General features: G+C 40.8%; 1 protein-coding gene across 4 annotated transcripts in view; it reads left to right on the plus strand.

Annotated features, from left to right (window-relative positions):
- The window catches only part of TPD52L1 (TPD52 like 1), a 36896-nt gene that overhangs the window by 18068 nt on the left and 3593 nt on the right, over window positions 1-15235 (plus strand). Inside the window, exons 3-6 of one of the 4 annotated variants that reach the window (XM_065631744.1) lie at window positions 435-536; window positions 7325-7339; window positions 10055-10093; window positions 12714-12774. In XM_065631744.1, coding sequence (XP_065487816.1) covers window positions 435-536; window positions 7325-7339; window positions 10055-10093; window positions 12714-12774 — 217 coding nt within the window. Of the gene's footprint in view, window positions 1-434; window positions 537-6514; window positions 6518-7324; window positions 7340-10054; window positions 10098-12713; window positions 12775-15235 lie in introns of those variants that run through there. The other 3 variants (XM_065631746.1, XM_065631745.1, XM_065631749.1) reach the window with 3 other exon arrangements.

Raw genomic sequence — 15235 nt, forward strand, 5'->3', positions numbered from 1 at the left:
TATGCATGGAGTTGTATGTGTCTTGATTCTTTTCAGTGCTTTATGCAGCAGATTTTGCTACAAAGTGTCTTCTGCAAAAAAGCTTATTTAATGTAAATGCATAGAAATTGTTTCAAGCAGGTATTCAACAAATTGCTGCCTTTTACTTTTAAACAGCAACTTGCACTGACCCACTCAGGGGGTGTTATCTGCAAGGGGGTGAAGAATTGCTCTGGAGAGCATTTTGCTCACTTTAGGATTAAACTGCCTTTAGGAAGCTGTGCAGAAGGGAGCATCTTTGTAATTTCTTGTGCTACAGTTATGGTGTTTCTTAACCTTTCAGTGGATGGGACCTTAAGATGTAGAAATAAGGGAAAAAAAGAATTAATTGCAGGGGATTCTGGCCTTTGTTCTCTAATACTTATCACTATTTCTGTTCTAATTTTGGTTTCTAGTTACAAGAAGACACATGAGACCCTGAGCCATGCAGGACAGAAGGCGACAGCAGCTATCAGCAATGTGGGAACTGCTATCAGCAAGAAGTTCGGAGATATGAGGTGCGGGAATCTGCTCCTTCTCTGGTCTTATTTTCAGCACAAGAAGCATAAGTCCTCTGTTAGCTCTTCTTTTCCTTCTACATTAGTGTTTTAAAAGCTCAAGTAGTTTGTAGTCAGTATTTTACAACATTCATGGTTTCAGCCAGAAAGAAGGAGTAACGATGAATTAAGATATAGTTCTTTCTTGAGTCCTGGTTAAAAAAAAAAAAGTGCAATTTGAAATCCTTTTGGAATACCTGTTCGAGCTTCAGGAAATGTACAAGTAAAATGGAACAAAAAAATTGCTGTTAGGTCTTTAGTAAACCCAATTTTATTCATACATGGATCCTGGAGACCAACATCATCTGAAAAAAACAAGCCTGCCTTGGATCTGCTTGTGGAGACAGAAATCAAAAAACATTTCAGATTATTTTAGTCAGGTTTTTTTTCAAGATATACAAAGGCAAAGTTTTGTTCCATGGTTGTATTTATTTTTAAAAAAAAAAGAAGATGAAAATAACAAGAGTTGAGGTCTGGAGAAGAACTGCCACTTAAGAACAAAATAAATGTCAGGCTTTATATGTTGATGTATCTTTAAAAGTGATGATCTGAAAGTTCCTCAGAATGAGAGCATAAATGAAGAAATTGTACGCTGTAAACTAGCACTTCAGTTTTCAACTAGGTAGCAGTATTTCAGAACTTATTCTCAAGTGTTTTAGGGAGTTGATTTTTTGTGATGAAATAGACATAGGTAACTCTACAAGATATTGTTTGAGCTGCAGAATTAGGGTCTCATTTACTAGAGATATTGGTATGTAGTCACTTTTTATGTCATTTTGTAATGTGTGAGGTAACCATATCCTAAGAATTGTGTGAATCCATTTTACAGTATTTCAAATATGTATGTTTTTTGGTTGTGGGGTTTTTTAGTTGGTTGGATTAGTTGTGGGGTTTTTTAGTTGGTTGGATTAGTTGTGGGGGTTTTTTGCTTCTTTTTTGTTTGGTTGGGGTTTTTTTTTGGGGGGGGGGGGGTGTTAGTTTTTTGGGTTTGGTTTTTTTTGTTTGTTTGGTTTTGTTTTTTCTGCAAATGGCTGAAGCATAGTTCTTGGCAGCTCAAAGTTATTTTTCCACTTTTAAAAATTTTTAATCTAACTCTTAAGAAATCTTTAGAGTCCCTCCTTCATACCTACCTCTTATGTACAGCTTAATAAACCCTCTACAGAAGTACTACTGTTTTTCTAGATAAAACCATAAAAGGAAGATCTTCATCACTGTATGGTCTGTTTTATAATGTCTTATTCCACATTGCAGTTTAAAATGGAAATCTAGTGAGTGACTTGCAACCAGGGTATGAACATAAACTAAGAATTGTTTGACTCCGTACAGTGAAAAATCCACAAATAGTATATGCTTAGAAGATAATATAAGAGTAAAGAGGCATGCAGTTACATTTTCCTAGTACTTTGTTTTTAGCATTCAGCAGTCTGAGAGCTGAAAAATTTCTAAAACAGAGGTTTGAGCTTTCATTTAAAAGTATTTGAAGGGTTTTTCTTCATGAATTTATATTTTCTAAAAATTTATTTTAACTTGTATAAGCTTTTGACATTCATATAACCTCATGTCTCCCGAGATGAACAGATACTAATAGTTATGTGGAAAAGAAGTGTGTGGTTTATTTGTTCATTCCCTATTCTGAGTCTCTCTGTTTTTTCCTTTGATGCCTTCTGGCTCTTCTGTGATGAGAAACATTGAGTGTAGTCCTTCTGTCCTTCATGTCACTTATTATTTCCTGTGGTTTTATTGTATTTCCCTTCAGCTCCCTCTTTTCTACGCTGAGGCTTCGATTGCATGAGTTGCTTTTGCAAGCCTTTTCCTACCTTTGTTTATTCTTACTGCCTTCCCTGCACTCGTAGTTGTATATTTTTGCAAAATGCATGATGTGTATGGTGTATGTGGCACAAATGTGTCCTCTTTTTCATTTTCTGTTCTTTTTTAACACTTCGTCCTGTACCAAAGACAAGCCCACTGCTCAGTGGCCAGGTCCTGTTACTGCTTCCATCCTTTGGACCCTGCAGCAGTGACCAAGGAGTGAGCGTGCAGGCACCTCGGACACGGGCTCTTCATCACGGAGGGCAGGATGACTCTGACAATTCAGTACTTCTCAGGTCCTGTTGCTTGTGCTCTGCACAGGGTGTGAGATTCACTGCAAAGGCAGAAATGTAATAAAGCATGTTTGTCCTTTGATATTTCCCTTAATTAATCACTGTTACCAAATTCCTTTGTCTTACCTGTAATATCACCCCCCATGCTGATAATGCCTGTGACTAGTGCTGGGGAAGCAGATGGGTGGCATTTATCCCATTAGCTCTTTAGCCAAGGACTCAAAGCAGAAGCTAAGTCCGTAAGCATTTTGATGAATCAAGCAGCTTGTTTCTAGTAGCTTTCTTTGACTGAAATTATTGCCTTGAACCTGGTTGCGAATTTTTTTTGAAAATATGAACCACCAGCACTGCTATTTTTTGTGGACGCTTACTGTTTTCAGTTGAGTTCTCAGTGAGGAGGGTTCTCTTGGTGATGAAGCAGCAAGCAGTGTAGCCAGCGTCCCGTAGTTACATAAAGCATGGTGTGACTTAGGCCTTCTGCATCTGCTGAACATCTTAAATCTGGAGCGATAGTCAGTATGCTTCTCTCAGCAACAAAGCTGGCTGAAGATCTTGGCTCTTCTTGGGTGGGTGCAGTTCTGTGTGGGGTCACACTGTAAACCTTATCACTTAAATAACCTGTTTTTAAAAATATTCCCCTCTCCCACTCTAGTCACATTTATGTTTAGGGGAGTAAGCTGTAAGGAGGCATGCATGCTTTGTTTTATTGCTTGCTTGCTTTTTTGCTAATCCAAATAATTTTATTTCAGTGATGGAGTATATGGATTATTACCACCCTCTCCCATAATGCTGATTTAAACACACATCAGACTCCGGCTTAATTCTCTTGGTTAGGCATTAAGGCTGATAGCCACCAATAGCATCCAGATGAAAAATCCCTATTCTGCTTTCGTTCAGAGCAGACACTTGAAAAACTGATTGCTGAAATCCAGATGGTCGTCATAATTCCCAGTATGTTCAGCAGTCTGGTGTGTTTGGCCTTTACACCCTGCCTGTGGTGATGGTGATTTTGAAAGGGTTTGCAGTCAGTCTGACTCTAAATATTGAATCCTGCCTTCTTTGTGAGACAAAATTCTGTTTTCCAGGTTGCCTGCTATGTCATCTGGACTGTGCACCCCATGAAACGCATATGTTTCTGTTCTGAAGATGCAGGGCCTTATAACCTGAAAGATTTTTCACCTTGGATTATCTCTAGAAATATTTACTAAAATATCATATATCAAAAACAGGCCAGATAGGCTCTCCTGAATGTGCTGTTTTGCTGGTTTAGATTTCAAGAAGATTAAATATACAAGAAAAAAAAGAACAGAGAAGCCTCCCTTTGGGGACAGAGTGCTTTTGATGCAGCTGCTGTGCTGCTCTTTCATCCCCACTCCAGCTTCCCAGTGTTTCAACTCTCTAACCCATTTTGTGCATGAATAATCATTAGCATTTTACATCTAAATTCTGTATTAGTTATTAGTGCTTGTAAGGTCTCTTTATAGTTGTAATGCATTCTATTTAATATTATCGTGTTACTAGAAATACCAGAAATGCATATAAAACCAGTACACACATACTTCTTTGCTTTGGGTTACAAACCAGGAACTATTAATATAGTTAATAGATTCTTCATCAATAGCTCTTGTGATAAATGATATACCATCAGGGTATTTTGTTGCCCTTCCATCCCCAGCTCCATTGAGGAGCTTTATCCCTTGCAACTTTCGCACACTGGTAAAGTGTGGATACTTTTCAGAAATATTGCTGGACTGCTCTGCAGCTGTCTTTGTGGCTCCAAGGGTTTCAGCCCTGCTGATTGCATTTTTAGAAATAAGTTGTGATACTGAGTGGGAAACTTTCTATTTTTTTTTTGTTTGCTTTAAAAAAATAAGAAAAAGGAAACTACGTACAGTACACTACTACATGCACACTGCCACATACATTACTACTATACAAGTACATGCATTTAAAGATTAAGCTAACAAAGGCGTGCATGCAAATTAGGATGTCAGCAGTTATACTGCTTATACATCCTTCATTCAGCTGTCTTGTACGTTTTATTTTAATTACACAATCACACAGACCCCTTTCAAATTCAGTGCCTGGGACGAGCCAGCTATAAAGATGAATAACATAATGCCTCATTCCTGCCAGGAGCTAGAAGGCACCTGTGGGAAGAGAGAGAAGGCTGCAGGGGGGAGAGCTTGGGCGCAAGGCTGGGGCAGCTGAATGTGCCCCTCTGAGATGAGCAGAATCAGCACAGAAGGCACATGGGGGCCTAGAGGGGTAGAGGAAGGTGTGAAGTTCTTCCTTCTGGAAAGGGGCAAGGGAAGTTCTGGGAAATACAAAGCAGATACCAGGGGAATGCATTAACCTGTTATTTTCTAAGTGTCTAGAAGATAACAAGATGGCAAAAACATAAAAGGGTTTGTCAAGAGCAATTATCTTGAGCTGACAGCACCTGTTGTAGAGGTGATAGAGTGTGACTTTGGTAAAGCTGTCCATACTGTTTTTGCAGTCCTATAAGTGTGCTAGAGAAATACAGTTTAGGTGTCACTGCTTTAGCAAGAAGAGGGCATAGGGAGTTGAAAATTATATTCAAAGAATAGGTCTCAGTAGCTCACCATAATGCAGGATTTTGCTTCCATCTGTCCTGACTCTGTTACTCTTTGGCATTTTCTATTACAGGTTTAGATGATGGCATCATGTGTAAACTTAAAATCCCCAGATGACTGCAGTGGGAGGGAATGCAAGCACTCTCAACAGCAGGATTAGAATTCAAAATTGTTTTAAATGATAAAATTCAGTGTAAGCAAGCGTCAGGTACATTATTGACAGATGGAAAAAAAAATCTAAAGCGGAGATCAAGAGCACTGACCAGCCAGCTGGCAGTGGCTTTGCAGATAGGGGCCTAGAAAGTGCTAGGCGGGTGGCTCACAAATGCAGCAGGAGTCAACACAGTCACGCTGTCACTGCTGGCACAAACAGAATTCCAGTAAGTGTTACAGGAGTGTTCCTCTGTAAGATTTGGGAAAGAATTGCTCTGCTCAGGTCCCATGAGGGCTCAGCTGGGGCATTCGGGCCAGTGCAAGGGCACCATCCTTGGAAGGGTTTGCAGATGAACTGGAAGGAATGAGGAGAAAAAAAAAAAAAAAAAAATTTAAAACAGCTTCAGAAAATACAGCCAGTGAGAGTGTTTGAATGAGTTGGCTTTCAGGCTGGATGAACGTGGCCGAATAATGAAAGGAGAGGGAGGACGTAGGAAGTTAATGTGAGAGATGAGGAGAAGCGTTCGGCTAGGAAGCTGACCGTGGGCACAGGCTATTTCTGAAGGCTAGAAATCTCACTCATTGGAAGTTTTTAGAGGTTAGGCCAATATCTGTTGGAGATGGCTCAGGTATAATTAATCTGCTTTAGTGCTGTGGGAGTTGATTTTTGCTGTGCCTTTATTGGTGTGCCTTTTGGGGTTTTTTTTATTGTGGTGGTGGAGTTTTTGCACAGCCTTTTGCTGTACGTTTCCAGGATTTCCGTGACCTAGGGATGTTCTGGGCACTTAAAACTGTTGCTGGACTCAGTTAAATATTGCAGCTGTCATGCCGCGAACTACCATTCTTAAACCTCTGTGTCTCCGATGTCCCCTACAAAGGAAACAGAAATATTGTCTTGCTTTTGTCTTTAATTTCATAAGTATTTCTTTTGCTGATGGGTGAAGCAGTTGTTTTCTTGCATTTCTGCTGATGCACCTTCATTCATGCTGGTTTTTAGAGCTCTGCAGTAACACAGATTTCCCTGTATTATGGCTGTACAAGTATTGGTATTAGCATGGAGAAGGAGGTGGCTGTTACTGGGAGTCAGCAGGTAGGAAAAGGAGGCTACATATGGCAACAGTATTACTTAGCTGGTCTAAGCATAAATCCATTAATGAATCAGAAGCACCAATATACATGATGATGAGCCCTGTAAATAACCCTGAAGAAATCAATGCTTTTCTTCAGGGCAAGGTGTGCGTATTGTGCAGCAAATAACACATCCCACCACACATTGAAACGGGATGTGAAAAATAAATGTTGAGGAGATGTTCATTAAGTGTGCAACATCTATCTGGCTCACCACACATGGCATGTGTTCCCTTGAAGTGGTCTGTAATTAAACATTACATCAATAACACACAGATGAAGGAGAGGCTGTCTGCCTCATCATTTCTCCACTTTAGAACCTTAATGACATCCTTTGAATATTGTATATCAGTGTGCCTCTCCCAGTTCTGCTGCCTTAATTAAGTTTCTTGTGAGCTGGAAAACAGGGTCAAAGTGTTTCAAGTATTTTTTTCCAAGACGGAAGAAGTAATTTAGAAAATGTCATTTTAGGAATTAAAAGCCCCTTATTTTTTCCATACCTTTCTCAACTGAGAGATGATTAAGAAATCCAGAGGGGAAAAAAAAAGACATTTTTTGCTGATGTACAATTCCAGTTTGTCTGTATTTACTCTTAAAGGAGGTTAAGGTAGGATTTTGGGAGGGAAACCAGTTAGCATTGTTTAGATCTGATCTAATGAAGAGAACACAAAGTTTAGCAGATATATACTACGGATATATATGTGTATTTTTGTTGTGTTTTCCTAATACTTTTAACTCTTGCTTTTCTTTCCTCATGCATCCACCACAGATCACATTCAATTGGGTAAGATATGTTATTCTCCTTGAATACTGCTTCTGTATTTGACAGAATTTGTTTTGTGGCATGTGATGCAGTAACCTCTTGCCTTTCAGCATCGTTCTATATGATAAAAGCATATGCTACTTAAACTGCAATGCCTTATTTTTACAGCATGGTCAGTATAATGAGGAAAGGAGTGAACTAAGTGTTTGCCTTCTCTTGAGTAGATTGGTCTCAAATTCAAATAATGAACATACTGAAAATATGTTGCTCTTGGGAAAACCTATTTATACACAATCCCATTCTATCAACCACCTTTTTGTGTCAGAGGTTGGAACATAAACAGCAAACATTCAGTAAAAGTTCTGTTCAGCCTGCAGAGTTTTAGAAAGATTGTATAAAGTATTTAATTACCTCCTCTTCAATAAACCAAAAGTGTATTAGTCATGAAGTGTACATGGTGGCTCTTTGAAAGTCTTGAGGCCTGGGGAGATTTCCAATAGCAGGCCAAGTTCTTCATATGATTAAAAGGGTTTTTTGTGTTTAGAGCTTGAATTTATTGATGCTCTAAAGCACTTCAGTATATGATGAATTATAAAATAATTTTATGTGTGCTGAAAGATTCTACAAGTGGTCTGGCTTTACGTCAGTTCACCCAGTGTGGGGGCTGAGCAGCCCAAATCCCCTGCAGTCCCTCTGGCCTCGTAGCATCGCCAGTGCACAGGACAGCTGGAGAACAGTTCTTCCGTTCAGTTAAGTAATCCTAACACGGACTCCTACTTCACTGAGAAAAATTCAAAATGGGGCATAAATTGACATTTCTACCTCATTCTGATGTGAAATCAAAATGTAACGTTTAGCAACCTTTGTCAGGAAGGATCTCTGTTCTCTGCCTCTGCAGTAATCAGCATCACAGACACGTGTGTCTTCAAAAAAGCTTAATGTTTTAGGCTTCTAGTAAAAGAAGACGTTGTCACTGTTCCTGTAACTTGCATCCTTACCTCTTTAAAGAAACTAAACGAACTCAGTGAAACGTGCTCTTAGTATTCAGATTGTCTGTCACTTGCCATCTCTCAGCTGTGCAAATTTAATTTGGCACAATGTCATCTTCTTAGACCTTCATATTTGGAATGTTTTGCTATTAGAAGAGGAGCAGCCTATGCTGAAATACTTCGAAAATCTTATTTTTGCCTATTTGTCTTGTGTTACAAGACTAAAATGGCAAGCATGCTTGTTTAATTTCAGTAGGGCTGTTAAAGATTTGCTGCACTTGTGAAATGTTTTGGCTAATCTTTCACAAGTCTTAAAAATTATGTAAAAAATTGAACATGGAACATTTGCATTGTCTGCTGTCAGTTCTTGTCTATCTGAGCTTAGCTGAAGCCTTAAAATATACACAACAACAAACAGTTAATATAAAATCTCTCTGTCCCACCTGCTTGCCAAATAGCTCTTTCCTCCAGCACCCCCCCGCCCCGCCCTCCATTTCTGAATCTTTAATCTGGGAAAAAAAAAAAAATCTTTTGTATGTATATGAACATAGTGCTGCTCTGAATTTTTATAGTTTAGAACAAACACGTGCTGTTTATACGAAAGATTTCATGTTTTAATGCTATAATCATGCTTTGCTTGATTGCAGCTGAATGTTGGTATCTCTTAAAGTAAAGCTCTCGCTGTTCTCAATCTGAGCAGGCTGAAGGTAGCCATGAATGGATTTTTGAAATTATACATATTCTTGCAGTGTGCAATTTATGTATAATGTTAAGATCTAAATGTACTTACGGGCAGTTTTTACACTTCAAATAAAGAGTAGTATTCAGAACAGGCTTGATGCGTCCCAGCAGCAGGGAATAGGTGATGCCATGACAGCAGAGTTGGCTTTCGTGGCTCAGGCGGGAGAATGTGGCTAATGTAAGCCAAGCGGTTAGAGTGGATGGCCATCTGCAGGGTTAAAGGCGTGCAAGAGGATTTGGAGATCTTTGAGGGGTGCAGAGGCTCCATCCTCTGCTTGCCAACCTTCCAATACTCTTGCTGCTGGGAGGTCCGAGGAGAGAAGTGTGTCAAGGAGAACCATATGAGGGCTGTGGAAACCAGCTTTCTACCTTTGGTAAGGTTGAGACGTGAAGGAGAAGGTGAAGCATCTCAGAGATGTGGACAACAACTGCTGCGGCTGAGAGCTGTGTCTCTGGTTGAAGAAACCTCCTGTTTAGGTAGCCTGTTGTGCTATACAAACTGGAGGCCAGTGCTGGCTGTCTGGGCTGTGTACATTGCACATATGACAAAGACCAGCAATTGCCTCCTCACCTGCTGCCTTGGACCAGCTCTTTGTGTTCACAAACCCGAGGCTCCCAACACGGAGCTTATCAATGCCACTGCAGGACACGGAGGTCGCTCCCTGTTCCTGTGTCATATGTTGCATATCTCTGTAGGTAGCGAGGGTCTGCATCATTTAAATGGGTATTTCCAGGAGCTGCTATGCATCGTTCTTTTGAGCCCTGTTAAATTGCTGATCAGTTGACATGAGAATGTGGTGCTAAGATCCCCAGTTCTGACACTGAGCTGGAACTCCCAAGTGAGTTTGACAAGCCGTTGCCATCAGGAAAGGAAGAGTACCAGCACTGTTGAAAATATGTCTCTCTATATTTTTAAGTTTATTTTTTAAAAAATAATTCTTATAATCATGTTGCAAACTGGATCTTACAGCTTTTATTTTCTTTCTCTTTTGCTTTAATCCCACAGTTACTCTATTCGCCATTCCATAAGCATGCCTGCGATGAGGTAATACGCTACCCATGTTCTATTTGCTACGGTGTTGTTGAACAGTGTAATGAGGGGGGATTTGCATACTTTCATCCTGATCTTGCAGTTTTTACTTGGATGAATAGTCCCACTTTAATCAATTTAGGTTATTAATGTAGATAAGGGCTTCAGGACAGGCTGTCTGTGTTATTTTCCTTTTAATTGTATTAACTGTTTAATCTCTTGTACAAGCGTCGAATAAACAAAACAGTTCTGAGAGGTATTTGAGTAGTTGATTGTTATCAGGTTTGTATTACTGAATCTGAAATGCAATTGTTTTGCTGTCTCTAGAACATCATCCAAAGCCCATTAACATCAGAGACGCTTTCCACTCCAGCAGGCTTTGGCTCATGCTCCTATAGAGGGATTTTATATGAGTGCTTTCATATTTTAATGGCCATAATCATGCTTTACTGAATGCAGCCAAATATTGATGTCTGTTCAAGTAAAGCTCTGACTGTTTTCAATAAAATTAGGATCCAGCTTGCTTTTTACCCTCTCAGCCTCTAAATATATGAGTATCCCCACTCCCTGCCAAGCATGTAGGGAAAACAAATGAAACCAATCTCCTAACTACGTGATGGATGCTAATTCATTCAGCTTCAGCGGGTGGACAGTTTAAGGCAAACATTCACCAGTGTGACCTATGGGTCAAATGTAAGTCATAAAACTCAATTTATCTCTCCTTTTGACCCTTCTTACCCTGCGAAAAGTCTGTCACCTATTTAACAGAAACCAAAAGTAAATCTGCATTATTTTTTCCAACTGCCTTCCATTTCCCTTTCCTTAAATTAGGGTCACTTTAACTTAGCCTGATGAGGGATATGATGTAAATGTATTTGCAGAAATAGACACCATCATGATGCTCCTGGTAAGTTCCTAGAATGTGCAAAGAGGATGAACTGGAACACTAAAGTTTCAGCAGCCATTGGCTTCATCGTTTTGTGAAATGAAGCGCAGGCTCCTGCAAGTGTTTGCCTTTCCCACTGGCTGACATGGAGGCACCTGCCAGGGTAAAGTGGTTCTGCCTCATTGTTCTGCTCTGAGGGCACCCTCCGTTGTGGTTAAAGATCACTGTTAGGTTTTATTTCATGTAAGAACAAATGGATGACATGGTTTTAGTTCATCGTGCCGGCTGTGTTGTTTGGCGTTACCACTGCACTTTCAGTGGTAGTAGTTCCTATAATCTCTTTGCGGGTATACCACAATAAACAGGTGGGGAAAAAAAAAGCTGAAGAACTAGACACTCAGTTAAGTAACTGCTTCATTATACTGCACTGGGCTTAGGGAGATCCTGTCACCCCATTGTTTCTTGTGGTAAAGAAAGTACAAGAGGAACCCTGCTGGACAACAGTTTCTGAGCTGCAGAGCCTTCACTTACTGAAGCACATGTGTGCTCTAATTGAGCTCTCAGTTGTCAAATCAGGAGCAGAGAACCAGAAGAAGGTCTCCCTTACCCATAGTAGATTTGCCCAAGTCCCCTGTGCTGGCTGAGCTGCTGGAGGAGGAGACAAGTTTTTGTGCTCCCTCCAGCTTGTCTGTTTCTAGCTTGTCTTCCTACGTGGGACGCGGATTATCAGCAGTGGGGAAGCTGCTGCAAAAAGGGGAGAAGAGACATCCATCTGGCAACTGAGGGGCAGCTTGAGTACAGATCTCTGTGGGGATCCACACTCTCACTTTAAAATAGCATATGCATTATATTCATATTACATGGCAGATATTAATTGTGGTCAGTATGTTCTGTTTGCAGGAAGAAATGTAAAAAATTGAATGCATCTAAAATGAGAGAGAAGCTATGTTTCACATTTTGGAGAGAGAGAGAGAAAGGAAGAAAGAACAAACAAGTTTGACAGGCAAACCAAACACGTGATTTGCTTTAAGAAGGAAAATCACATCTGTTGCCTTTTTTAATCTTCTTTTCAGATATGTTCAACTCACAGTTTTCCCCAAAACAGTGTTGTGTTCCGTTGTACAGGCAGGGAAAGGCAGAGAATGGCTTAGCTTTGTCAGATGGGCACCCTTGGAACAAGCATCCCTACAGACTTTGTCTTTGAAAGCAGCAGAATACACCTGCAGTCACAAAATCATGGAGTGGGGAGTCAGGATTCCTCAAAGGCATTTGGGACCCACTTTCTATCTAGTTCTAATCTCCTTCATCCTAGCCTCAGGACATTAAACTGTCATCTTTTTAATTATATAGATTATGAATTTGCACAACAGCTGAAAAAAATGTTAATTTCATTACAGCAACAAGACAAATGGTTGAAACCATAGAAATGCAGCACTACAGCCGGTGTTCTCTGGTTCTTCTTCTGAGAACATGATAAACGTATCAGAGGGTAGGCAGGCCAGTCACTGTTTGGTTTCAATTACTAGGCAGGTTCTGCTATTACAAATTCGTAGCTCAAAAATACTCATCCAATTACTATAACTGGATTTGACTGACAGAGCACAAGTGACTGTACTCTAGCGGTCTATATCCCCGTGCTTCATTCTGTCCTAGCCTTGTTGCCTGGTAAGAACTGACCGAATTGTGAAGTTACACCATTACGTTTGCAAGTGACTCTTCTTCCTTCCTTCAACTTTCTTTTTCTCCTAGGAATTCTCCAACTTTCAAATCGTTTGAGGAGAAGGTTGAGACCACTGTCACAAGCCTTAAGGTAAAGGTTAGAGTTACATGGCTGTGTGTGTTAAAGTGTGACAGCTTAGTTGTCCCTATCATTTGAGATGATAGGGACCAGTTGTATTTGCTGTTCCATCAAGAATTTCACAGACCTGCAGGAGCGCCAATGGAAAATCAAGGCAATATGCAGAGAAAGTCTTTCTCTGCTTCGTTACTAAGAAATTACTTCGTTGTCTGCCAGAGTAAACAGTCTCAGAAATACCAGAAGTATGGCCATACAACAACGGTAAGCAGAGACATTTCATGTGTGACCACAGTTGATCATGCTGTGCAAGGCAGAGCCATGTGGAGGTGGAAGGTCAGGCTTTGAAGGCAGTGTGGCCTCATGAGTTTTGTGCTGTGCCCTGCCAGACAGAGGCAGCCGTGTGCCCTGCAGAGTGAACTTCCATCCCTGAGTTCCCCCTCTTTCAGTACTAGAGATGTACTCACCGAGTGGCCCTTACTCAGCTGGTGAGAGCTGTTGTGTAACTCGAGTGTGATTCACGCTGCCTGTGTGCTCTTAGTACTGAGCTCGTCTTTCTTTAATGCAGGTGTGTTTCCTCTCAAATTTTCGTGTTTTTTCTGGATTTAAAATTTCAAAACTGTGTTGACGTATTTGCAGTGGGACAGGAATGTCTGATGCCAAAGTTACCGGTTATCACTAATAGAATCATAGAACAGTTTGGGTTGGAAGGGACCTTCAAAGGCCACCTAGTCCAACCCCCCTGCAATGAGCAGGGACATCTTCAACTAGATCAGGTTGCTCAGAGCCCCGTCCAGCCTGGCCTTGAATGTTTCCAGGGCAAAATAATAGCACTCGTTAAGGCTCTTATTTGGCAGGACAGAGCATGGCAAATTTGCAGGGAGCTAATCTTTGCTGTGTGGTAAGGCACATTCAAGGGAAGAACAAGAGGGTTTGTCTCCTAATAGTTCTTATTCATCAGATAAATTCAAGTGTGCTCATATAATGGCGTTTTACTTTGCTGTGATAGAAACATCCCAATGCATTTCAAGTACAGCCTGTCAGCGAACAAGGGCCAAGCTGATCACCCCTCATTTTAAGGGGAACTGAAAATACCAGATGAATGCCAAAGGGCATTATGACTTGTAAAGCATTAGAAAGGCAAGAAAATGGCCTTCCACTTGGGACAGGAGGACATTTCTTGTTACAGAAAATGCAAATTACAGCTAGATCTGAAGCAGCAGGTGCATAGGGAAGGTCTGTCTTTTCCATGCCACTGTGAGATCATAAAGCAGACAGAATTTTCCAGTCAGAATCTGAGGAAAGTAAGCAGCAGAGAGCTTGAGTTATTTTTGTTTCTAAAGATGCATGTCCATCAAAGAATGAGCAGAGTTGCTCTATTATTTTCACCTTTTGAATGTTCACATTTATTCAGTGATAGGCTGTTCTGCCAACTTGATGTCATGATAGTGTAGGGTAATGTCAGATCTATTACACCATGTCAGAGAAGGAAACATCACCTCAGTTTCCCAGGTGGGGAAGGAGGACTGGGAGCTTCCCAAGGAGCTAGAAGAGAACACCAACCTCCAGAGCCTCAGCTCAGTGCCTGTTTACACCTTCCTATAAATCTTTCCACCTTAGCTGCAAATGCTTTTTATAATCAACCTCACTGTAGGAGGAATCATTCATGCAGTGGGGTGCATCAGCTTGGAAGGTCTGAACTCCTGTCTGTTGCAGTCAAGTGTATTGCTTGCTTATCTCTTTATGTTCCTTCTGCTGATTTAGACAAGGGATGCAGCTCATTGGAACACGAGGCCTGAAATGGATTTTTTTTTTTTTTCCATGTTCTTTACCACTCACAACTTAGAAGAAACTACAGTGGAGAAGTGCAGCACTTTTTGTACCCATTTGGATACTAAACCTACTCTCAGGGCTTCCAGTAGTACGTCTAACTCCCAGGTGTGCTTCTGGCCTGCTCTGGACTCCACACATCCATTCCTCCTACACTTATGGCTAGCCTGTGAGAGGGACAGCCTAAAGCCTTTTGCTTTGCTTTTAAGAGCCTGATCTTTGTTGACTAAGCAAAGGCATTCTTCTAGAGGAGACTATTTGTCATGCCAGCTCTTGGCCTGTCATGTTCTGGGTGCTCTTAGATCATCATGTAAGCCATCTCAGGTTAAGGAGGACAAAACAAAAGTCTCGAGTCTACAGTCATCTTCCACATCCCATGCAACCTTCATTGTCCATCTTTGTTGGCAAACCCACTGGCATTTTCTGCAATTTTTTTTTGTCTGTATTTTCTTTCTTTCATTTCTTTGTGCAAATGGAGAAAGGAAGCTGGAGGCGTGGACCTAGGGTGCCACCAGCATAGGCTGTGGAAAACTGGGAATGTCTTAGCGTTGTTCTTCCTTTTCCCTGCCACTGTTCCAAGGCTTGGAAGATTTGGAAAACCAGGGGGTGGAGGGTTGGGGGGAGAAATCATAGGCTGTCCCTTTGG

Source organism: Caloenas nicobarica, chromosome 3 (assembly GCF_036013445.1).
Source record: "Caloenas nicobarica isolate bCalNic1 chromosome 3, bCalNic1.hap1, whole genome shotgun sequence".
In the NCBI taxonomy this organism is placed as follows: domain Eukaryota; kingdom Metazoa; phylum Chordata; class Aves; order Columbiformes; family Columbidae; genus Caloenas; species Caloenas nicobarica.